The sequence below is a fragment of the Cynocephalus volans genome, chromosome 12, assembly GCF_027409185.1.
Source record: "Cynocephalus volans isolate mCynVol1 chromosome 12, mCynVol1.pri, whole genome shotgun sequence".
In the NCBI taxonomy this organism is placed as follows: Eukaryota; Metazoa; Chordata; class Mammalia; order Dermoptera; family Cynocephalidae; genus Cynocephalus; species Cynocephalus volans.
Genome location: NC_084471.1, coordinates 94,278,767 through 94,304,037, shown reverse-complemented (window position 1 = coordinate 94,304,037; position 25,271 = coordinate 94,278,767). Strand labels below are relative to the sequence as shown.

At 35.0% G+C, this 25,271-nt stretch overlaps 1 protein-coding gene across 1 annotated transcript in view; it reads left to right on the top strand.

The window, feature by feature from the left end:
* PIK3C2G (phosphatidylinositol-4-phosphate 3-kinase catalytic subunit type 2 gamma) overlaps window positions 1-25,271 on the top strand; it is a 372,771-nt gene that overhangs the window by 55,009 nt on the left and 292,491 nt on the right. The window contains exons 7-9 of the mRNA XM_063075729.1: window positions 12,720-12,819; window positions 19,239-19,309; window positions 22,072-22,135. Of these exons, the coding sequence (XP_062931799.1) occupies window positions 12,720-12,819; window positions 19,239-19,309; window positions 22,072-22,135 (235 nt within the window). The remainder of the gene's footprint in view (window positions 1-12,719; window positions 12,820-19,238; window positions 19,310-22,071; window positions 22,136-25,271) is intronic.

Sequence of the window (25,271 nt, the reverse complement as noted above, 5' to 3'; positions counted from 1 at the left end):
TAATTATTTTTTATAAAGAAAACTAAATTTATTGCTTGCAGTTTTTGAGGCTGGGAAGTTCAAAGTCCAGGGCACACAGCTGGTGTTGGCAACAGTGACACAGGGTATCACATTGCGAAAATGGCAGAGCAGGGAGAGCAGAGAGAGACAGATTCTCCTCCCTCTTATTTATTTATATAGTTACTTAGTTAGTTACTTACTTAGTTAGTTAGTTAGTTTTATTTTATTTTGTCAATATACAATGTGGTTAACTATTGTGGCCATTGCCAAAACCTCCCTTCCTCCTCCATTTCCCCCCTCCCTCCCAACAATGTCCTTTCTGTTCACTTGTCGAATCAACTTCAAGAAATTGTAATTGTTGTGTCTTCTTCCCTTCCCCCACCCCAGGTTGTTTGTGTATTTATTTATTTATTTATTTTTAGCTCCCACAAATAAGTGAGAACATGTGATATTTCTCTTTCTGTGCCTGACTTGTTTCACTTAATATAATTCTCTCTAGGTCCATCCATGTTGTTGCAAATGGCAGTATTTCATTCGTTTTTATAGCTGAGTAGTATTCCATTGTGTAGACATACCACAGTTTCCTTATCCGCTCATCCGATGATGGACATTTGGGCTGGTTCCAACTCTTAGCTATTGTAAAGAGTGCTGCAATGAACATTGGGGAACAGGTACACCTTCGACTTGATGATTTCCATTCCTCTGGGTATATTCCCAACAGTGGGATAGCTGGGTCGTATGGTAGATCTATCTGCAATTGTTTGAGGAACCTCCATACCATTTTCCATACAGGCTGCACCCATTTTGCAGTCCCACCAACAATGTATGAGAGTTCCTTTTTCTCCGCAACCTCGCCAGCATTTATCATTCACAGTCTTTTGGATATTAGCCATCCTAACTGGGGTGAGATGGTATCTCACTGTGGTTTTGATTTGCATTTCCCGATGAGTGATGTTGAGCATTTTTTCTTGTATCTTTTGGCCATTTGTATATCTTCACTTGAGAAATGCCTATCTAGCTCTTTTGCCCATTTTTTAATTGGGTTCCTTGTTTTTTCATGTAAAGTTGTTTCAGTTCCTAGTATATTCTGGCTATTAATCCTTTGTCAGAAGTATACTTCACAAATCTTTTCTCCCACTCTGTTGGTTGTCTTTTAACTCTGCTAATTGCTTCTTTCATTGTGCATAAGCTTTTTAGTTTGATATAATCCCATTTGTTTATTTTTCCTTTGGTCGCCTGTGCATTTGGGGAAATATTCATGAAGTCTGGGCCCAGTCCTACTTCCTGAAGTTTTTCTCCCATATTTTCTTTGAGTACTTTTATTGTTTCAGGGTGTGTATTTAATTCTTTAATCCATTTTGAGTTGATTTTGGTATATAGTGGGAGGTATGGGTCTAGTTTCATTCTCCTGCATATTGATATCCAGTTATCCCAGCACCATTTGAATAAGGAGCAGTCTCTTCCCCAGTGTATAGGCTTTGTGCCTTTGTCAAAGACCAGATGGCTGTAGGTGTGTGGGTTGATTTCTGGATTCTCTATTCTATTCCATTGATCAGGGTATCTGTTTTTATGCCAGTACCATGCTGTTTTGGTTATTAAAGCTTTGTAGTATAGTTTAAAGTCAGGTAGTGTTATGCCTCCAGCTATATTTTTTTGCTCAGAATTGCTTTGGCTATGCATGGTCTATTGTTATTATATAAAAAAGTCTGGATAGATTTTCCATTTCCGAGAAAAATGTCATTCGAATTTTGATGGAGATTGCATTGAATTTGTATATCACTTTGGGTAGCATGGACATTTTCACAATGTTGATTCTTCCAATCCAGGAGCATGGGATATCTTTCCATCTTCTTGTGTCCTCTTTAATTTCTCTCAGCAGTGGTTTGTAGATCTCATTATAGAGATTTTTCACATCCTTGGTTAACTCTATTCCTAAATATATATATAGACATATTTTAGTGGCTTTTGTAAATGGGCTAGCTTTCTTGATTTCTCTTTCTTCATGTTCACTATTACAGAATAGAAATGCTACTGATTATTGTGTGTTGATTTTGCATCCTGAAACTTTGCTGTAATCATTTATAAACTCCAAGAGTTTGGGTTTTTTTTCTTTTTCTGTAGAGGTTTTAGGCTGCTTGTTATATGCGATCATGTCACTTGCAAAGAGGGACAGTTTGACTTCATCTTTTCCAGTCTAGATGCCCTTTATTTCCTTCTCTTCTCTGATTGCTCTGACTAGTACTTCCAACACTATGTTGAATAGGATCGGTGAGAGTGGGCATCCTAGTCTAGTTCCTGTTCTTGATCAAAAAACTTTCACCTTTTCCCCATTGAAAATGATATTGGCGGTGGATTTATCATATATGACTTTAATTATGTTGAGATACTTTCCATCTATACCTAACTTATAGAGATTCTTTATCATGAATGAGTGTTGAATTTTATCAAATGCTTTTTCAGCATCCAAAGAGATGATTATATGGTCCTTCTGTTTGATTTTATTGATAGGGTGTATCACATTTATTGATTTGCATGTGTTGAACCAAACTTGCATCCCTGGGATGAATCCCACTTGATCATGGTGTATAATTTTTCATATGTGTTGCTGTATTCTGTTAGCTATTATTTTATTGAGGATTTTTGCATCTATATTCATGAAGGATACTGGCCTGTAGTTTTCTTTTTTAGTTGTATCTTTACCCGGTTTTCATATCAGGGTGATGTTTGCTTCATAGAATGAGTTTGGGAGAATTGCCTCTGCTTCAATCTTTTGGAATACTTTGTAGAGAATTGGTGTCAATTCCTCTTTGAACGTTTGGTAAAATTCTGCTGTGAATCCATCTGGTCCTGGGCTTTTCTTTGTTGGGAGCCTGATAACAGCTTCAATCTCTTTTATTGTTATTGGTCTGTTCAGATTTTCTACATCTTCTTTGCTCAGTTTTGGTAGCCTATGTGTGTCCAGAAATTTATCCATTTCCTCTAGATTTTCAAGTTTGTTGGCATATAGTTGTTTATAGTAGTCTCAAATGATTCCTTGTATTTCAGATGTATCAGTTGTAATATCACCTTTTTCATTTCTAATTTTTGTTGCTTGGGTCTTCTCTCTTCTTTTTTTATTTAGCCATGCTAATGGTTTGTCAATTTTATTTATCTTTTCAAAAAAACAACTTATTGATTCACCGATCTTTTGTTTTGTTTTTGTGGGTTTCTATTTCATTAAGTTCCGTTCTAGTCTTAATGATTTCTTTCCATCTGTTAACTATGGGTTTGGATTGTTCTTGTTTTTCTAGTTCTTTAAGGTGAAGTATTAGGTTGTTCACTTGCCATCTTTCCATTCTTCTGAAGTAAGCATGTAATACGATAAATTTTCTCATTAGTACTGCTTTTGCTGTATCCCATAGGTTTGGGTATGATGTATCATTGTTTTCATTAGTTTCAATAAATTTTTTGATTTCCTGCTTGATTTCTTCTTGGACCAATATGTCATTAAGTAGAATGCTGTTTAATTTCCATGTGTTTGTATAGTTTCCGGAGTTTCATTTGTTATTGATTTCCAATTTTAACCCACTGTGGTCTGAAAAAATACATGGGATAATTCCAATTTTTTTGAATTTGTTGAGACTTGTGACCTAACATGTGATTTATCCTAGAGAATGATCAATGGGCTGGTGAGAAGAATGAATATTCTGAGGTTGTTGGATGGAATGTTATGTAAATATCTGCCAAGTCCAGTTGGTCTAGAGTATTGTTTAGATCTTGTGTTTCTCTGCTGATTCTTTGCCTAGGTGATCTGTCCAATATTGATAGTGAGGTATTCAGGTCCCCTGCTATTATGGTATTAGTGTCTATTTCCTTCTTTAGGTCTAATAGAGTTGGTTTTATAAATCTGGCCGCTCTGACATTGGGTGCATATATATTTATGATTGTTATGTCTTCTTGAATGATCAGTCCTTTTATCATTATGTAGTGGCCTTCATTATCTCTTTTTATGGTTTTTAGTTTAAAGTCTATTTTATCAGATATAAGAATAGCTTCTTCAGCTTGTTTTTCATTTCTGTTTGCATGGTAAATCTTTTTCCATCATTTCACTCTTAACCTATGTGAGTCTTTATAGGTGAGGTGGGTCTCTTGAAGGCAGCAAATAGTTGGGTCCTCCTTTTTAATCCCGTCAGTCAGTCTGTGTTTTTTCAGTGGGGAGTTTAAGCCTTTTACATTAAGTGTTGTTATTGAAAAGTGTTGATTTACTCCTACCATTTTATTGATTTTTGTTTGGATGTCTTAAGTGTCCTTTGTTCCTTTCTTTCTGATTTACCATTTGTTTTCTGTATTTTTTGGTTTCCTGAGTTGTAGATAGCCTTTTTCTTTGTTTGTTTTCTCTTCATGAATTCCATTTTTATTATACTGGTGGGTTTTGATATTTCTTGGGTTTTTATGGCAGTGGTAGTTATTTTTCAGGTACCAAACCTAGTACTCCCTTGAGAATTTCTTGTAAGGGTGGTCATGTGGTAGGGAACTCCCGCAGTTTTTGTTTGTCTGAGAAATATATTATTTGCCCTTCATTTCAGAAGGATAGCCTTGTGGAGTAGAGTATTCTTGGCTGGCAATCTCTGTCTTTTAGTATTTTGAACATATCATCCCATTCCTTTCTGGCTTTTAGGGTTTGTGATGAAAAGTCTGATGTTAGTCTGATTGGGGCTCCCTTATAGGTGATTTGATGCTCCTCTCTTGTAGCTGTTAACATTCTCCCTTTGTCTTTGAGCTTCGCCAATTTGACTATAACATGTCTTGGAGTAGACCTTTTTGCGTTGAATACAATTGGGGATCTTTGTGCTTCCTGAATCTGAAGATCTGTGTCTTTTCCTATATCTTTGAAGTTTTCTGCCACTATTTTATTGAATATGTTTTCAATGCAATCTCCTTTTTCCTCCCCTTCTGGAATACCCATGACTCCGATATTTGAGTTCTTAAGGTTGTCTGATATCTCTCTTAGATTTTTTTCTATGTTTTTAATTCTTTTTCTTTTCTTTTTATCTTCCTGTGTTATTTCAAACAGTCCATCTTCAAGGTCAGAAGTTCTCTCTTCTGCTTCTGAAAGCCTGCTGGTTAAGCTCTCTGTTGTGTTTTTTATTTCGTTGAATGAATTCTTCAGCTCAGCAAGCTCTGCTACATTCTTCTTCAGGGCTATGATTTCCTTGTACATTTCTTCTTTCAGGTCCTGTATGCTTTTCCTCATTTCATCATGTTGTCTAGCTGAGTTTTCTAGTATCTCTTTTAATTTCCTTATAATTATCACTCGAAATTCTTTGTCAGACATTTCAAGGGCTTTTTGTTCTATAGGATCTAGAGCTTGAGAGTTATTAGCCTTTGGTGTTATACTTTCTTGATTTTTCATATTTCTAGTATCTTTCCTTTGAGGTTTAATCATTGGGGCAGGGGATTTCATGGTCCACTGGTTTGACACTATTGTCTGGCTAGGATGCTGCTGGGGCTGCCAATTTGGTATGCCTGCCTCAGTGTCTGCTCGTTTGCCCACTAGTGCCTCACGTGCGTGGTCACCTCAGATCTTGGGCCACTCAGAGGATGCATCTCTCTGGTCAGCATGCACTCAGCCAGGCTGGGAATGGAGTCTGGTGGCAGTGGTGAGGCCTACCTGCTGGGTCGCACGCTGGCACCACAGGGCTGGTGGTCTCCACAGATCTTGTGCTTCTCCAGCTGGGCACCTCTGTGATCGGTGCACACTCTGCGGGGCTGGGGATGGAGTCAGGTGGTGGCGGTAAGACCTGCTTGCTGGGTTGAGCGCCGGCACCACGGGGCATGTGGTCTCCGCAGATCTTGGTGCCTCTCTGATTGGCACACACTCAGTGGGGCTGGGAATGGAGTCGGGCAGCAGTGAAGAGGCCTACCGGCTGGTTCACGCACTGGCACCACAGGGTGGGTAGTCTCCAAGGATCATGGGCCTCTCTGGCTGGGCACCTCTCTGATCAGCACACACTTGGTGGGGCTGGGGATGGAGTCGGGTGGCAGCAGTGAGGCCTACCTGCTGGGTCGCATGCTGGCACCACAGGGTGCGTAGTCTCCGATGATGGTATTCTTTTTATTGGAGTGAAAAAGTTCTATTCAAAAATTAAATCCCTCAAATTAGAATTTTAAAATAATCTTTTTAAGAAAAATTCCATTATTTAAAAAAGTTTTAGTTAATCCCATTACAATTTGTATTCATTTGTTTATTAAACATTTGATAATAAATTGTAATTGCCTTGTACTTAAAGTAAAAATCAAACTATCAATTATCAGTTAGGAGAAGACTGTTGTATTACATACAGTTTATGGTAATAGATCATATTCATCAACAGTAAAAACTGTTATATTTATTTCTGGGGTTTGGGAGAAGAGTCTTTTTTCTTCTCAATTAAATTAAGGATTTCATTTAGCAAACTTGAACAAATTGATTATCAACACATTCAGAACAGCCTAAGACTTTAAATATTATAATCTACTCTAACTTTTTTTGCCTTACTTTGAACAAAGAAATAGACAAGGTGCGTTTCACTTTTACCTAACTCTTCTCCTCCACTGATAAAGTCATAAAACCATGTGGGAGGTTAGGAAGGAACTTGTCATAACTTTTGAGCTCTTTCACACATGATAACAAAGTGGTTCTGTTAATAAATTATTCATTAAGACTATCTTGAATTACTTTAATTTAGTTTTTGAATCTCCTTTAAAGTGCTTTTCGTAATACTTTAAAATTAACGTTGGCTTCTATCTTCAATAAATAGCTAACAACAACAAAAATAACATACCATACAAACTTGCATTTGGTTGTAATTCAATAACAAACGTCCTCATATGCGGATGCTCTGTATATATCTTCATTTGAGAGAAATTCTCCAAAGAAAGAGCTTATGCTAAATATTGGCTGTTTATTATTAAAAGCTACATGAAAAAATTATAACATATTTCAGCTCTGAGTTTTCTAAAAAGCTGAATTGTGCAAGCATCATTAACAGACTTGATAAAAGGAATCACAAAGCTGTTGCATAATTTTTGCAAGAAGACATTGCAAATCAGATCTGAATGCGGGCAATAATTTAATTTAATTATGTCTAGAACTATGATAGCCAATATGCAGCTATCATGTTATTTTTGTTACTCAAAAGTGTTATTTATTTTTAAACATGAATTATTTAATTTCTCCCATTTTGAATTAATTGAGGTTTAAATAACCTAGTGCTCTTTTTTCTTAAAGAAAAGAAAGTGATTAACTAGAGAATTTCTGAATTACATATTTCAAATTAGCCAATATCACCTTAACAAGACTTAAATGTGCTATTTTAATCTTAATTCTTCAATGTTTTGTATATTTAAAGTCTATAGAATTCATGGAGATTTCATGGAGAAAACAATGAAATGTTGAGATGGAATAAAATCTGTATGTTTGATCTCCTGTGATGGTGACCGAATTACAAATTTTGCACCCGAAAAAGAGCTCCTTGGAACTCAGCACATATTTTTGCAAAGGATACAAAGCTCCAGTTTTACTGCTGTGTTTTTCTTACTGACTCTCTTAGTTCGCTTCATTTGTGTAGATTGCTGTGCTAATACTTGTCTTTTGTGATGGCATAGCTTAATAGAGAGGACCCTGCAAACTTGAATTTTTATACAACATTTCCTCTAGAATACAAAAAGCTCCTTTGTAGTATATTCAATTTTATTTTAGTTTTGCATTTAAAAATAAGTATGTGCACTAGATATATAAAGGAATATAACGATATTTAAGAGAGGAGAAATGAGAGATAGTTGCCTTTTTACTGGCTGGAGGGAATTCTTAAGAATAATGATGTATTTGAGTGGATAGGTTGAGATTTCTTTAGTCCAGTCTCTCTTGAGTAATAGCTTTTGGTGTCAATGTGTGTCTCGTAGAAAGTCTCTTCAAAAGCATGGCCCTCTTCTACAAACCAACTCATGCCTAGAAGCCTTAGTATTAGAATTTAACCTATGCATGTCTCTCCAAATTATGAAGTTTAACTTTTCCTATTTGTTGCTCCCCTGAAAACAAAATACCAATACACTTGAGGTGCACTGGTTTAGGGAAACAACATATCACTGATCTTTATCTGTGCTGAGTCAGTTCCAAATACCACTTGTGAGCATAAAATCCAGGCCTATTTTATTAGTTGAAAGACCAATTCACTAGAATTAAGATATGGTAGATGTGACATGGTAGAAATGTTGAAGTGGCCAATGCCAAATGAATAAGTGTGCACACATGTGCATGCACACACCACATAACGATTTGAAAAAATGCTCTGTGCAATTCTATAGCATTATTAATATTTTAATATTTTGTTATATTCACCCTACATTTTTGACTTAGCCATCCTAAGGATTAAAAGTCCAGCTTAATTACTAAGTTTTCTTAAAGAAATAACTTCAAAAGCTGTCAGCAGTTCTCAATATTTATAAAATCAAATTGAAATAGCCGTTTTTTTATATATGACTTTAATGCTCATATTTCAAAAACACCTCCATGACTACTTCTTATACATAATAATGAATAGCATTTGAACCTACTTATCGCATGAAACAAGAATATGTACTTATTCCAATGTAAGAGCACTGCTCATAGAGGTGGGTTTACAAGGAGTCCTTCAGGTAATGGGAATCAATATTCATAGGCTGGACGTTATTTAAGATGTTTTCTCCTTGCCCATAAGACAAATCTGAATATTAGCATATTATTTTTTGGTGTTAAGGTCATTAATCTCTCTTTATATAAACATACTGCCATAGAAATACTTTAAAATAGTGTGAGCTATTTATGAATAAGAAATAGGAGTAATTGCATGCAAGGATTCAGCCTTTTAGTGTTCATCTTACATGATAAGTTTACTCATAATGAGTTCCTAAGATAGTAGCTAGCAGATAGCGGAAATCAAATATTTATTGACAGAATAAATAATGAATGTGCAGAAATGTTGACTTACTAGTATACATGAAGAAAAAGCCTAAACTTTTTATTGTAGCAGAGAGAATCAGTTCATTTCATAGTTAAAGTGTCATACATGATTATTAAATAAAACGTACTAAGCATCCACATTTCAAATGTTACCAGACTGACAAAAACATCTGCTACGTACAGCCTGAAGCAGGTAATTCCCGTGTTCTCATGACGAGCATGGTGATACCAAATGTGGCCCGTTCTGTTAGTGCTCAAACCCTTCTCTCCACGCTGCCCATCTTAGCTGCCATGTTTTCCATTTCTCTTTCTCTCGGTATGGTAGCCTTTCTTCCTATCCTTTCTGATACCTAGAATCCTCAAACACAAATTTATTTTATTCCATTCACTCATTAAATTCTACATGCCACCCTTTCTATGTTTTAATTGCTTTTTTTCTGTCTTCTTTTTCATTATCTCTGGATCAGCGCTGTCCAAGAAAAATATCATGTGGGCCACATAGTAATTTTACATTTTCTACTAGCCACAATTTTAAAAATATAAAAAAAGAAACAAGTGGAAGTATATCTTAATACTTTTTATGATGTCTTCAAAATCTAGTGTGCATTTTTATACTCATAGCACATGTTAATTCAGACTGGCCTCATTGCAAGTGCTCAGTAGACACGTGTGTGTAGTGGCTACGAAACTGGACAGTGTAGCTCTAAATCATTAAAGACAAATTGATCAAAATGCCAAGTATAGTGATGGCAAAGTGGTGGAGAGTGTAGTTCACAGCTCTTTAAAGTGTGATGGTTATTGGAGGCTGTATAGTCCTTTAAATAACAGCAGAGATTTAATCTGATGTGACAATCCTAAAACAATAATAACTTGTGAAAATAATTTGACCTAAAACCCAGAACTGACAACAAACCAGCATTCAAGGGCAATGTACAAATAAAGACATTTTCAGAAATAGAAACATTTAATATCCATTTTCGGGCTCTCTGAAAGAATTACTTGGAGGTGTACCCCACCTACGAAGTGAACAATGAAGCCCTATGGGATGCAGAACGGTGTTTATCATAATAACCAAAAAGTTCTTAATACAAAGTTAAAAAAAGAAATTAGGAGCGGCTCCTTTAACCTATCTCCACTTATCTAATTTGCTATATTAGCACTCTTCATCTGCTTTACAAAACATAATGATCGAGATCCATAATTCACTGTATGTTCTTGAACAGCAGTTCTCAAACATTTTGGTCTCAGTCCCCTTTAAAATGCTTACAAATTGTTGAGCTCCCCAAAGAGGTTCGTTTTGTATGTTATGTTCATCAATAGTTACGATGTTGGAAATTTAAGCTAAGAAACTTTTAAAATATGCATTTACTATTTCAATTATTATTTAAATAATAATAAACCTATTACAGGTGAATACATATAACATTTTTATTTTAAAAATAACTGTTACAAAACAAAAACAACTTGTGAGAAGTGTAGCATTGTTATATGTTTAGAAATGTTTTAGATGTCTGGTTTAATAGAAGGCAGTTGAATACTAACTCTGCTTCTGCCTTCAGTCTGTTGTACTATATTGATTTGTTGGAAGTATATGAAGAAAAGTTAGCTCAGCAATTCTGCTGACTCTAATTGAATACTATCAAGAGACTGTGTTTGCTCCCCAAACTGTGCTATATTAGATAAACTAGTTTTAATTACATAATGCATTAAATACTACTTAAACAGAAAAGAAAAATGTGTGTTAACTTTTGTGGAAACTAAGTTGAATGTTTTGGAAAAGCTTAATAAAGAAGAGCTACTTTTAAAATTGCTATCTAAATAGGTGTGGGTAGGATAACTGGAAAAAATAATACATTTAAATAATTTTGCATTCAAAATAATCTAATTATCCAAAATCTGATAATTATAGTGCTAGACCCCACCATACTCACACATACCCACACCCACACACACGATAAGGCAAAGATAAGGAAAGAGCTAGCACCCAGTTTTAGAAAGGGCAGGATTGGCAGATGTAGCAAATACAAATCTAAAACATCCAGTTATATTTGAGTTTCAAAAACTATATATTTTTTAAGTATAAGTATTTTTAAATATTACGTGGGTCATACATATACTAAAAATTATTCATTGTTTCTCTGAAATTCATGTATAGTGGACATCCTGTATTTTATCTGGCAACCTAGCTAAAGGTACAGGCACAGGTAGGTGAAATAAAGTTCGAGAAAGCAGGCAGTAGTCACATATGAAGCTGAGTTCATTGAACTGGGGTCCAAGGTTCAGGCTTCAACATGCTGAGGAAAGGAATCTTTGAGAGCAAGGTGAGTCGCTATTCTTAAATCTGTTCATAGGGTAGAAACAGGAAAATGGAACTCTCAGCACAGAAAGAAGAGTTGGGAAGAGGAAAGTGAAAGGAGAGGAACTTGAGTCCATGTGATGGACCATGAGGATGGTTCTTGGAGCAGAACTTTAGGAAGCATGAAAGAGAAATCAATAGTTCCAAGAACAAGTCGAAGAATGCACTGGCCATGCCTTATGTCTAGATTAGCAGTGACGACATCTCAAGCAACACTAAGCGAGTCATAGAGAGGGCCCTGAGATAAGAATCCAGGTTAGATGAACAGTAGGGATGGGAATATCCAGAGAACACATGTTGTAAATACTAACATTCACTATGTTGGTAAGTGGCTAGGTACTGAGTTTTCTTAAGTATTAAAAAATAGCAGTTGCCAAAACAAAAAACACATACTTAATAGATGTTAGCAGAGTCATGCTCCATTTGCTCGTCATTGATGAGAACTAGTAGTCCCAAATATCTACTGAATTTTCCTGATAAATAAAATTATCATGTTAAAGGCCCCAAATTTCTAACATGAGATTGTTTTCTCCTGAAATCCTTCATGTATTTAACCAGATCCTTTAAACAACATGCATTACCATAACTTATCATTTTTTAATGACTAGGAGTCACCAGAGATACCAAGATGTAAAGCTGTAAAGGAGACCATGTAGTAAAAGCCCTTCATTTCGCAGAAGAATCAGATTGTGTTTAAAGCAATATGTTGCAAAACAGCAATTCATTCTCATTATTTAATTTGTGCTAGACAAATATTTACAGAGAGAAAAGAGAGAGAGGAGGGGAAAAAAAAAGAAAGAAAATATAATTACACCATTAAAAATTTCTGAAATATGGACAGATGTTTTTCCTGTTTAATCTGCTTGTCAACCCTTTGATGTAGACATTAATATCCCAGCTCTAAAGAGGAAAATATTGAGTTTCAGACAATTTTAGTTTAATTGGCCTGCCTAAGGTCATAGAAAAGCAAATCTGTCCCCAAAGCCCAGGACATTTCCACCACACTGCTCTGCTTTTTTGATACATAGACATGGTGGCATCAATTAGACCTCCCAGAAGCATGTTGTCCTCAACTTTGAGATAGCTGGATAAAACTAACTTTGAATATGTAAAATACTCTTTATTGTAATTGATTATGACCATTCTAAAGGCATCTGCTCATTTTCTAACTTATTAATGCATTTGAAAATAACTGCAGTATTTTGTCTTATTGATCTAGATCTAGATCTAGATCTCTATCTCTTTTCATTTTATTTATTTCTATACACACACATACACATTTGTACTCACAGTTTACTTTTACTGGACTAAATTCTAAAACTAAAAGGAAATGGAATCAGGAAGGAAAACGCACACGAGGGTATTATGGGAGGAAAAGACTGTGTTCATTTTCTTCTCCTTCAGTGATCGATGTTTGGGGAGCCACAGAATGTTTCAGAAAGATAAATCTGTGATTGAGCTTCATCTGCAGAATAGGAGAGCTCCAGGAAAGTTATCTCGAAAGGTAAGGCCTTCTTGGCATTGGTTTCAATTAGCAAAGTTGTAGTTTTAAGAACAATATTCCTATCTTTGTGGACTGTTTCCAATTTGGAATTATATAGCTTAATGGATACATTTCCATTTGAGTGTATTTATTGAAACATGATGAAATATTTAACCTAAATGCCTGTTAACAATTTGGACTGAAGCAATAATGTGATTGCATTACTGCAGCCTTAGTGTTAGGGACTGAATGTTTGTGTCCCCCCCAAATTCATACGTTGAAGCTCTAACCCCCAAGTGTTAGTAACCCCCAAGTGGGGTTGTTAAGAGGTAATTAGGTTTAGATAAGGTCAGAAGAGCAGGGTCCTTATGATGTGATTAATGCCCTGTAAGAGAGACCAGAGAGCTTACTTGCTCTTTTTCTCTTTTTCTCTTTCTTCCCACCATGTGAGGATACAGAAAGAAGGAAGCTATCTGCACACAAAGAAGAGAGCCCTCACACTTACCTTGAACTCCCCAGCCTCCAGAACTATAAATGTTCATTGTTTAAGCCACCCAATCTACGGTATTTTGTTATAGCAGCACAGGCTAATACACTAAGTATAATAAAAATCAACTGTTCTCTTTGAAAAATCATTTGTGAGAAACTTATTAAGGTTATCTTATTTATACTTTCCACGTATTTACTTAGAAGTAAATGGAATAGAAAATGTGAAGAGGAAACCACTGATGGTGGAAAAATAACACACTTGTTTTATTTGAACACTGTTTATGTCAGTGTCAACACAGTTTAAATCAGGACAGATTAATATTCATAATATATAATAAAACTACATAAAAAGAAATTACTGTGCTATAATGACACAGTTTCAAGCTGTTAGATATGAATTTTATTCCCCGTGTGATGTCTTGAGTTACTTTCAATCCAAATTGCACAGTATGCCGTGAACTTTGATATTTTTGGCAGTTTTTATCTATAGAATCTTCCAATTACCTGCTTTAAGCAGAAATCCCATCACCCTGTCATTTATATCAGATAACACATTTCTAGCACATGATTCTTTCTTTTTCTAGTATGAGGTGTTTCATCATAAAAAATGTCAGGTGATGCATTAAATTGCAGTATATCTATGTGGAATATAACATAATGAGGCCAAAAGAGAGTTGTTTAGAAATATCTTTTGGATCTGGTTTCCAACTCAGCCACTGTTGACAGCTCCTAGATTATGCATCAGATATCTCCACAAAGAAACATTAAAAAGTGCAACTGATATCCTCAGTATTAATAAACTTAGATTCTTCAAATTGCCTTTGCTGTTGAAGAAAAAGCAGAAATCATCATGTTTCATTGCAATGTGAAGGAAGAAGAGAAAATATATGATTCTTAACAACGACAAAAAAAGTAACATCTCATTGATATTAATTCACAAATCACTAACATGTCAGTCTCGTAAAAATTAAGGTTTATTTTAAAATCCATGTAATTCCACTATTCTGATATTATATGTATTGAGAATACAAGTATATTTTATGTTTGGGACTTTAGCATTTCTATTACATTTAATCTTCACAACAATTCTATGGGGCAAACACTATTAAAAATAAGGAAACTAAATCACAGGGAGGCATCAGGACTTTCCCCAAGATTATAACAGTGGGCATGGTGAGCAGAGGAGCTTGGATTTGAGCCCAGTGAGTGAGTCGTTAGAGTCCATCCATTATTGTACCAAATTATATGAGAAATATGCTCCAAGGCTTTAGATGTGAGTTTCAGGGTATTATGTATAAAAAAGCTATGTATATGTAGCTGTTTGTTTTTCACAGCTGTATGTATATTGTTCAAAGTCAGGGGCATGTTAGTTGGTTAGTAATAACTAACTATATTATGTATATGTTAGGTACCAGGCACTCTTCTCAGTGCTTTAAATTCATTAATTCACAATAGCCCAAGGGAAAAAAATAATAATAAATACTAGTATTTTCCTATTTTATAAAAATGAAGGTACTGAAAAGTTAAGCGATTAATTAAATGGTCCAAAGGCTCACAGCTCATAAATAAGGGAGATGGGACTTGAGCAAAACTAGTCTGGACAGAGAGCTCACTATATTATAATGTCAGCCAATGCAGCATCTTTGGCTTCTTGGCATCACCATTGTCACCATGTCCAGGGACAAGCAAATTGTCATCTCTGAGTGCACAGTGCACAGTTGTCACCAGAAATGCCTATTTTTTTCAATATGTCATTTGAGTCATAAAAGAAATTAAGTTACCTGGTTCTTTTTTATGCTCTATGGTTCAACCTTAGCTCCTACAATAAATACCATCAACCCTTGGCTAATTCAACAACTTATAGGCGAGGAGTTTAAATGCCTTTTCTCATTCACAGCTTTTCCTAGCACTGACACTATTTTTTTTTAATTCTTTTTTTTTAATATGCAAAATATATTTATTTATTTTTTTTTTTTAATTTTATTTTGTCAATATACATTTTGGCTGATTATTGCTCCCCATCACCAAAACCTCCCTCCCTTCTCCCATATTTTTTTTTTAAAATTCTTAACGTGCCTCATGGCAACAGTATTTGTTCATCCTCCATTCATTCAATAAGTATTCATTAGGTAACTGCTATATACTGAGCTCTATGCTAATTAGTAGTTAGATTAGTGGACAAAATTAACAAGATCTCAGCCCTCAGGGAACTTACTGTACAGGAGATTGAACTGGCACTGACCTCCAGCTACAGAGCAATGGTAACCTCCACATAGAACATGAGAAAGGATTCCATGTCTTCATCTCTCCAAATCCTGACTCTTTCAGGACATTTTAAGCATCACATCTCAAAGGAGAAGATATTACATTTTATTAAAATCTTTAAGGGTTTATTTCGAGGAACTGGGCTAAGTACTACACATATACAACAATAATTAATTTTTAACAGATATTTACTGAACACTTTTTACATGCCATATGTAGCATTTGCCTTCAAGGATCTCATCAAGTGAAAAAAAAGTTTAGTGAACCTAGTTAAAATTCAGAATTACATTTTAGAAAATATATATGCAGAAATCGATATCCATTTGTTCATTGAACAAATAAGAATTGAGCACCTGCCAGGATGCTATTCTAGACACTGGAGATATGGAGACAAAAAAGACATCTCGGTATCTGTGATAGAAGGTAGAGTTCACATTTTAGTAGAGAGACGGACAATAAACAAATGAATATAATAAGGTCCAATAGAGATATGTGCTTTGAAGGAAAATATAGCTCTGAGAGTCAGGAGGAGGAGCCTCTGATGCAGATGAATATGACAGCTAGCGGTGGTGCTTATTTTTACGTCTAAATCCTGGAGCCTAACTCTGACCATAAGAAATGAGAAGAATTACATTTACCAATTTGGCATCTTGTTTAAAAGCAGGGATTCTTGTTTTATATTGCCCAATTCAAATGTTTGCTCTTGGGCAAAGTATTAAATTCTCTGAACCCAAATTTCTTCATCAAAAAAAATATGAATAATAACAGTACTTACCTGATATGGTTATTATGAGAAATCAATTAAGAAATATAAGCAAAACGCTTAAATCAGTGCCTTCACCTAGTGGGGCTACATGAGCATTAGCTACTGATGTCATAAAATTAGGGTGGTAGACTGTATGCTATCTTTAGTATTTTACTATCAAAACTCTAAAACTTTATTAACATTACATTTCATTTAAGCATGTAAAACATTTACTCATGATGCTGAAACTACAGAGAGGATTGGACATTTGGTGTGTTATGTCCAAGTAACATATCCATCGCAGTATCACATTTCTGGTTGATTTATCAACATTTTGTTATATCACAATTTTTGTTTTAAAGGTTTAATATCTATAGAGCAGGATAAATTATACTGTCAGTTACAAATCCTGTATGTGACAAGAAAGTAAAAATAAAAAGATAATTGCCTTGGTTTTAAAGTAAGTTTTATAAGATTTTCTTCCCGCAGTGTATGTGGTATGTTGATCAATTTAGCTGAGACAGTTTATCAACTGTAAACTCTTCTTCGTTATATGAATTGCTATAGTTAAAATAATTAACCCTTGATTTTTTTTACTTTATATATACATCATAAGGAAATAGTAAATGCTCTCTCTTGATTCTGTCTTTTAAAAACAGTTTCAAAATTCTCTGTAATTTCAGAAGTTCAGCTATATGCTCAACACTTAGTAATAACTATATTATCTTTCTAATAAGACAGTATAAAATTAGTTGATAGTATTCTTTTTTCACATAGCACTAGGAATATAATGATTATTATTATTCCATTAAATTTATTGACGTCATTGCCTTTTAGTATATATTTAGTTTTCTAATTTAAAAGGTATCGCAAAGCTCAATTCATCTTAGATGCTTTTCTATTTTAAACCTAACTATATTATATTGAAAATGATAATTTAACTCTTATTTCAAGAGATTATTTATAAAGCAAGTTGACGGTCTTTAGAAATCATCTTTGATTTCAAACTTTTGAAACCCCCACCTTGATTACATGTGATGTGAATGACTGAATTTCTATTTTTTTAATTTTTTGTTTTCTTTTTCTCTCTCTTGAATTTGACCAAAAGTCTTGCAACATTGTAGATATTAATTATAAAATCAAGATTTCCTTCTAGCTTAAAGGACCCTTCAAAGAACGTTTACAGCAATAAATTTCTGCATAAAAAAAGGGGAAAAAAAGGTTTTAACTTTTTCTTAAGGCCAAGGAATGGGCTTTAGTGTTGAAGAAAAGTGAAGTACATGATACATTTGGATAGACAGCTGCTGAAATTTTCCTCTAGCCTTTTGAGATACTTTAAATTTAAAAAAATTCTAGTAAGTGTGTATTAGTCTGTTCTCTGTTGCATATGCATATAACAGAATACCTGAAACGGGGTGATTTATAAAGAAATGAAATTAATTTCTTATAGTTTTGGAGGTGGGGAAGCGCAAAGTCCAGGGAACACTCTGATGAGGGCCTTCCGCCTGGAGGGTGACTCTACAGTAACTCAGGGTATCACGTGACGAGAATGGGCTGAGCAAGAGAGCCAGCCTTCGCATTTGCTGTCCTTATAAAGCCTGCAGAACGACACCCATGACAACTCTTTACTCCATGAATGGCTTAATCCATTCATGAAAGCACAGTCCTCATGACTGGATCACCTCTTAAAGGACCCACCCACCCTTCTAATACCATAACTGGACTTTCCACCCTTATAACACTGTTACGATGGAGACCAAGTTTCCAATACGTGAACTTTTGGAGGACTCATTGACCCATAGCAAATGGCAATATGGCAAAGGCTAATCTTCCCCCCAAAAGTATCTCTGGAAACCAAATACACTAGTTTTTTAAATGAATATGATTATGCTATACAGAAAGATGAAAATAAGTTACATTATGTATACACTTGCTTTGGTTTTAACTACTGAAAGAAGGCAGGTGCCAAATACTCCAGTTCAAATCTTACTATATCTTTGTAGACTGTTTTTTACTATTTTTCCTTTCTTTTTGCTTTCCCTGTCACAGAAAAAAAATTAAAGTAAAAATAATGGTCTTATCACTATTACATTTTCCATTTTCACAGTCTCAGTGACTCTAAATGGAAACTTCTGAAGAGTAAGTTTATACCTTCAGGTTCCTTAGTTTCCACAAAGTAGTTTTTTCTTTCACAGCATGCCCTCAAAGTATTGTTCTATAGTGATGACCTTAACTTCCTCTTCACAAAATAAACCAATATATAAAATTAATTTTCCTTTGACCATAAGCCCTATAAAGGTTTTCCTTCTGATGTTTTCTGTCAGAAACTTGAATGCAAAGTTTTAAAAATACATTGTGTGTGTACTGACACACAAGATTACATACACCCCAGGCATTAAGAGACTCACTCAGCTCTCAGACTTAACGCCACCACGTGGTGAGACAGGGTGATGGTGATGGAGTAGATCGCATTCTCTCACACTTGCATAGGGTTTCCATGAATGTCTGTTCTGGAAGAGCTAGTCAAAAAGTTAAGGAATGTGCATGTGCATGCATATGGGCCACAGGACTGATATTTTAAGATAAGTAGACCCTGCTTGTGTGACACTCATGGTCTAAATGTTAAAAAAAAAAAAAAAAATTGCCTTCCTACTTACTAGGAGAAATTAATGTTCGACCTTAGCTGGTGATGCCAGGATGTTTTTCAACTGTCCATTAGGTTTATCCTGAACATATGTTCAGCTTTCTGTTTTACTATTGAAAAGAAGCTTTATACATTTAAAGAGAGTCTTGTAAGGTCTTTAAAACTAAGCATAAAAATGACGAATGAGGGTTATCAAAAGGGGTGAATAAAATGACAGCAGGAAGTTACAGACCTATTTTTCATCTGGTACTTATTCATATTAACTCTATAAATATTAATATATTCTGCTGTCTACAGCATGAAGATGACCACAGTCAGTTTTATCTGAACCAACTTCTAGAATTTATGCATATTTGGAAAGTATCCAGGTAAGACATTTTATTTATGTTCCAAGACTGTTTTTTCACTGAGTTCTCAAATGCCAAATCACAATATTTTTCAGCTGATTTAAAAAACTGTCCTTTCACTAGTACCAGCTATTGTACTTTTAATGGATATCTCCCTTTGGCAAATTCTGTTAATAATTATCTATTCTTCACAGCTATTCAGAAATATTTGAAGAGCTGCTAACACCTTCCAGGACAATCTCACATGCATTTTAAATATCTATGCTGCTGGTTATTACATTTTCAAAGTTTTTTTTTCCTCATTCATTTTGTGAATTTGGGTGTGCACACATCTTTGTAAAAATGAATTTTCATACCTTGAAGGTCACTATCTCCTGCTTTAAATTCCTTTCTGGATCTCCATGAAAATAATTGGTATGTCATAAACAGAGGAGTGTGAATTCAAATCAAAAACTCAAGTGACAGCAAATGAACATATCTTAATTAATTGCTGTATCTAAATGTATTCATGTATTATTTGGAAGAATAGGCCTATCAGGAAGCTAACCTGGGAGAAGATATCAGAGCTATAATTTGAGTATATCTGGAATAAAAGTTGTTCTGAACTGAAACAGCAAAAAATGTGGTGTGGGAGGTATGTGTCATAAATCTGTAAAGCAAATCCTGATATAAAATATAAGACGTGTTATGATTGTTGTAGTGACTATTAATAATAGTTATCACTTTGCAGAGTTATCATACATTTTGCATACATTATCTCATCTAATTCTCCCTAAGACCCTTTGATAGTACATATTCACCTACTTTGGTATCAAGGAAACAGAAGTTTTGGGAGGTTAAATAATTTGCCCAAGGCTACTCAGGTCATGAATGGCAGGACTGAAGTTTGCAAAGGCAAATTAAACTGTGTCTTTTTATGAGTGCATCTCTTTCCCCCCCAAAAAAGTCCAGCTTCACACCATAAAATCACAGTTAGAACAGCTAAAACTAGAAAAGACTTTAGACACAATCTAATCTGAATTTTCATTTTGTTACATAAACAAAGTATAGGTTCCTGTTGACATAGCATATTAACAAAGGCTTTACTTTCTTTTTTCCAAAATAAGTTTATCCAAGGGAAAAAAAATAATAACCACAGAGAGAAGGAGAGAGAAAGATGTCAAATATGACAAATTTTTTAAAAAGTGGGTAATCCCTGAAAGACAAAGGAATATTTTGAGCCAGTGGGGTGTGGGGCTGCTGTGATTTGTAATTGACAGCTACTTGGGGCAGAGAGAGGCAGGAAGAAGCTGTGAGATGTTTAGAACTAGGACATTTTCATTCTGCTCTTCTTGTCTTACCCTTGCCACTGCCTGCCCCTGGTGGCCTTGACCACGGTGCAGGTACAGGTGTCCACAAAGTTGAGTCAGGGCCAGGCCGAAGTTCCACTTCAGTGTGGAGTAGAGGAAACTTGTCAGGGACACCTCGCTTCAGACTTCAGCTCCTCCACCCCTTCCCCACCCCAGGGAGTGGACGCCATCTCCCAACACTGTTTCTCCTTCAGTAAGGAAACTAAAACACAGAGCAGTTGAAAAATGTGGCAGCCATCATATAGATATTTAATGCCACAGCCATGACTAAATCCAAGTCTCTAACTCTCAGTCTGCTTGTCCACTTCCTTTATCTTGTGACTCTCTGTTCCTTATCTTTCTCAGATGTTACCTAGTGCAGGTCCCGTCTCAGCCTCATAAAAGACACTGTAGGACTTTGCTTCCTGTGACATAACGCTACTCTACCTGCCCTCCTCAGACCACGTTATGGAATCCTCAAAAAATCAAGCACTGGATGGCAAGAGCTTTGATTCAACTACCTCCTAAAAGGGGACCAATCACTTACTTTCGCTAGTTCCTATTGGTTTTCCTATAAAATATTTGTAGATACTGAAGTAGGGTCATGGGTGGGGTCTTTTTAGTTTTAGGAACTGTTTTTATATTAAAAAATTTGCACTGCCCCAATTTTTTTCTATTCTTTCGCTACTTCTCCATTGACTTTTATGTATTTTAAGCATTTCCTCTTTGAAATGACAGATGAACTCCAACTAAAGTGACAATGTAACAAAGAGTAAGAACTCAGCTACTGTAAAATATATTGGTGTATTTTTAATGATGTGTTTTTTGTGTGTGACCCATTATTGAATTAAATTCAGGAGTTTCAGGACAAATAGGAAGGTAAAGGCCATAATGTTTGGGAAAATAGTTTTGAGCAGTGACACCCAGAAGAATCTTGCTCAAATCACATGTATTCCACTTATGCATAGATAAAGCTGGAGTAATAAGAGAAGCTTAGGAAAGAAAAAGGCAGAGGTTTGGTGTCAGAGACAACCCCATCTATTACAACTATATGCCATTAATTCAGAATGCAAATCTCTACAGGATTTTACATATTTAACATTCCTTGATGTATTAACAAGTTGCCATTATCTGCTTATGAATCCCTCTGCAACCTACATTTTAAATTAAGAGCAGTTTGATGTAATTATCAGCCTTTGAGAGGTTTGGTTAATTTGTCATGATTTCTTTGAAGTTGTAAAATTTTCTAATGTGTTTGTAGTCTTTCGAGTTATAAATACTTCATAAGGTATCCATCTGAAATGTTTTTAAAATTATGTCAATGGTAATCCTTTTTATACCATGCCTACTATAAAATCAGGGGAAAAACACAACTTGTGATAAATATTCATGCTAAGAATAATATAAGTTTTCCCACCCAATTTTAAACAAAGCTTTTTTGTTTTTTTTTTCCAGACAGGGCCTGTCAACAGTAATCAAAAAATATGACATCCACTTGACACACCTATTGAAAACTCAGGTATTAACTTTGTTGCTCCATCCATCAATTCAATAAACTCTTATTAAACATCTATTATCTTTCTAAAACTCTGCAAGTTTCTGAAGATAACAAAACTAAATAAAGCAGAGGGTGTGCACTTGAAGGGCTTTCATTCTAACATGGAAAATAGACAAGTAAAAAGATCTATGCAGTACAGTGTTGCAGGTGCTGTGAAAGACCTGTGTGTATACAGGAGACATAAGAAAGGGTGATCCTTTTACCTATAGTTAAATTTTTCTTTAAATGGGTGCTTTCAAGCCAGAGAAGGGGCATCATGAAAGAAGTAGAGAACAACATGAACAGAAAGGAGTCAGGAAATAGCCTGGTGTTATTAGGAAACTGTATGAAATTTGGAAGACTACGATTAGCATTCAAGGTGAGAGCCTGAAAGTAGACCAGATGAAAAGGGCAGATGGGGGCCAAGTTATGTAGGATCTTGTGGACCTTTTATGGCAATTTAATGATTTTCTAATTTATATCGGCTGATGATCTGGAGCCATTATGTGGGGTAGTGGAATGACTGATAGAAGATTAGAGGAGCATTTCATTAGCCCAAAGAGATGGCGATGGCATGGACCAACACCATACTGTAAGGATGGATATCAGAGAACAGACTCCTAAAAGGTGCAAATGTGTGATTTATATGATTTTGCAAAGACTGTGAGTAACAAAGGAAAGGGGTGCCTAGAATGACTCTAGATCCCTGGCTGCTGACTGACTGCTTGGAGACACCAATTCCCTAAAATGGCAAAGAGAGAAGGAGGTTGCTTGTCAGGGGAAAACCAGAGATTTGGCCCAAGGCTACTGAAATTTGGTCACCTATTGGTCATCGAAGTTGTGATCTCTAGAAGGCAGATAGTTTCTTATAGTTTTTTTCTTCCAGAAAAATAATAGTCTCCACAGATAAAACATCAATTATTACAGAAAATTAAAATTGTATGAGAGAATATTTTTGAAAACAAGTGAGAACTTTTTCCATTAATTAATTGACTCCTAATATACAAAAGAATACAAATCTCAGTCTACTATCCCTAATCTTAATGAACATTAAAGGGACATGAAAATAATAAATTATACTTTTTGATGTAGCTATCAAACTCCTATGTGAATTCCACACAAATATCTGAAGACATGGGGATGACAAATACGTGGCAGTGACAAATATTGCTTCCTGTAGAGTGATCCTCTCACTCTAACTCCATCTTTTTTCCTTGAGCCTGGCCTAAATCTAGAAGTTTAAGATGTAGAATGTGAAAAGAATCCACAATTAGATTGTTTTAAGTCTCATAAAATTGTCATAATTAGTACTTCTCTCAGCTTGATTGTTCAACTTTGTGATAATTGTTCTTTCTAATACAGAATATGAAATTTACCAGGTACCCATGGCCCATTAGACCTCACTCCTACATCATTGATGTCTCTTGTCTATATGTAGAGGTACTTTTGAGGTTATGGTAGCTTTTTTATGGGTAAACTTCAGTTATCTACATGTCTGAGCACTGCACATGTATTATAGACATCTTTCCTACCGACATACACACATATAAACACACACAAAATGTTGAGACTTTGTAACAGTTCTTAATTTCCAAAACTTTGATCATATTACTCATGTGTAAAGTCTCCAATATTTCCACTTTGAAAGAAACCATTGACCATTGTAAATGTTTCCGTTATGACTTAAAAGTTGGCAAAACACCAGGGAAATGCTGTCTTTACATTATCACTGGCAATTAGTGATCATCACTCGCAACTGAATTGTTTTAGAAATAGGCCACAGTGTCTGCAATTTTTAAGATGAACTCAATTCAAAACAATGAGCTATTTAAGTGAGATTTTTTTCTATGATGCATCAACAACAAACATCTGAGAAATGAGAGTAGACTAATATTAGCAATCCACAATTTTGTATTTTCTATTTATTTGACAAGTGCATGAAGTAGCATTTCATCAGTGTCCAAAGAAGTATCAATTTGTCAGTTTGACAAATAATGTTTTTAATCATATTTCTTAAATGTGGATTATTATACATGATTTGAAAAAATACCGAACATGCAGCTGAATAAATATGACATGAATATTACTGAATAATATGCATTACTTAAATTACCAAGTATTTCCTTTTTTCAGAATGATTATTTCAACATATTTTAGACTCAACTCATTTCAGATTGAACATTCTGGCTACTGTGTTAAGTGGCTGGTTTTGTAGCTAATTTACATAGAGCTTTTCCATCAGACTTTTTTTTTTTCCTCTCTTCTGTTTCATTAATATCCTGAACTGTAAGGAATGTTTTCTGTATTCATTTCGTACATCGTGTTCATCTCTAACATTTCAGAGAAGTTAAAAATAAAAGGAGAAAGAGATGTCCTCAAGCATATTATTGAATACTTACTTCATGTTAGTAAATTAATGAACTATTTACTCACTGGAATCAAGAGAAATGGAAGTCTGAACCACACTCTGAAGTTGCTGCTGATCTACTTGGAGAGGCAGCATATTCACATAAATAATGTACACAGTGATATATACAGAGGGCAAGCAGTAAAAAATCAGATCTCAGCCTAGGTGACAGAATCAAATTCTGATCCAAAATTCCTTCTGCCCAGTGGCTTGTAATACATTGTCTCCAAAAATTCTTATTAAAATGCCACTTGGAATCTTCAGAAAAAGTTAGCAGTCCCTACCACTGATGATGAACTTACCCTAGAATCCAGTCACTGTTAAGCTAATTGTTAACTAGATGGACCAGAATTGAGAAAACTCAATTCATGCTTCAAAATGGGGTTTGGCTTCATGACAGATCTACCTGGTCTGGAAAGAGATGAGACCCTCCAAATCCTTCTGCCATCTATCCCATGACTCAGAGGCTGTACCAAGCAGATAACCAGAAGAATATGACATCTCTGTTATTTAGGTTTAAGAAACCCAGTAAGAAAGGCAGAACAATACTAATCTCACATTTTCCTCTCCTCCAAACTAAGATACAACTGTATTCACTTAGAGAGAGGAAGAAAGTTCCATAAGGATTTTATAATATATTATATATAGATACATATATTCCTATTAAGCATCAATAATAAATATCTGACAAATGAGGATAGACTATACTGT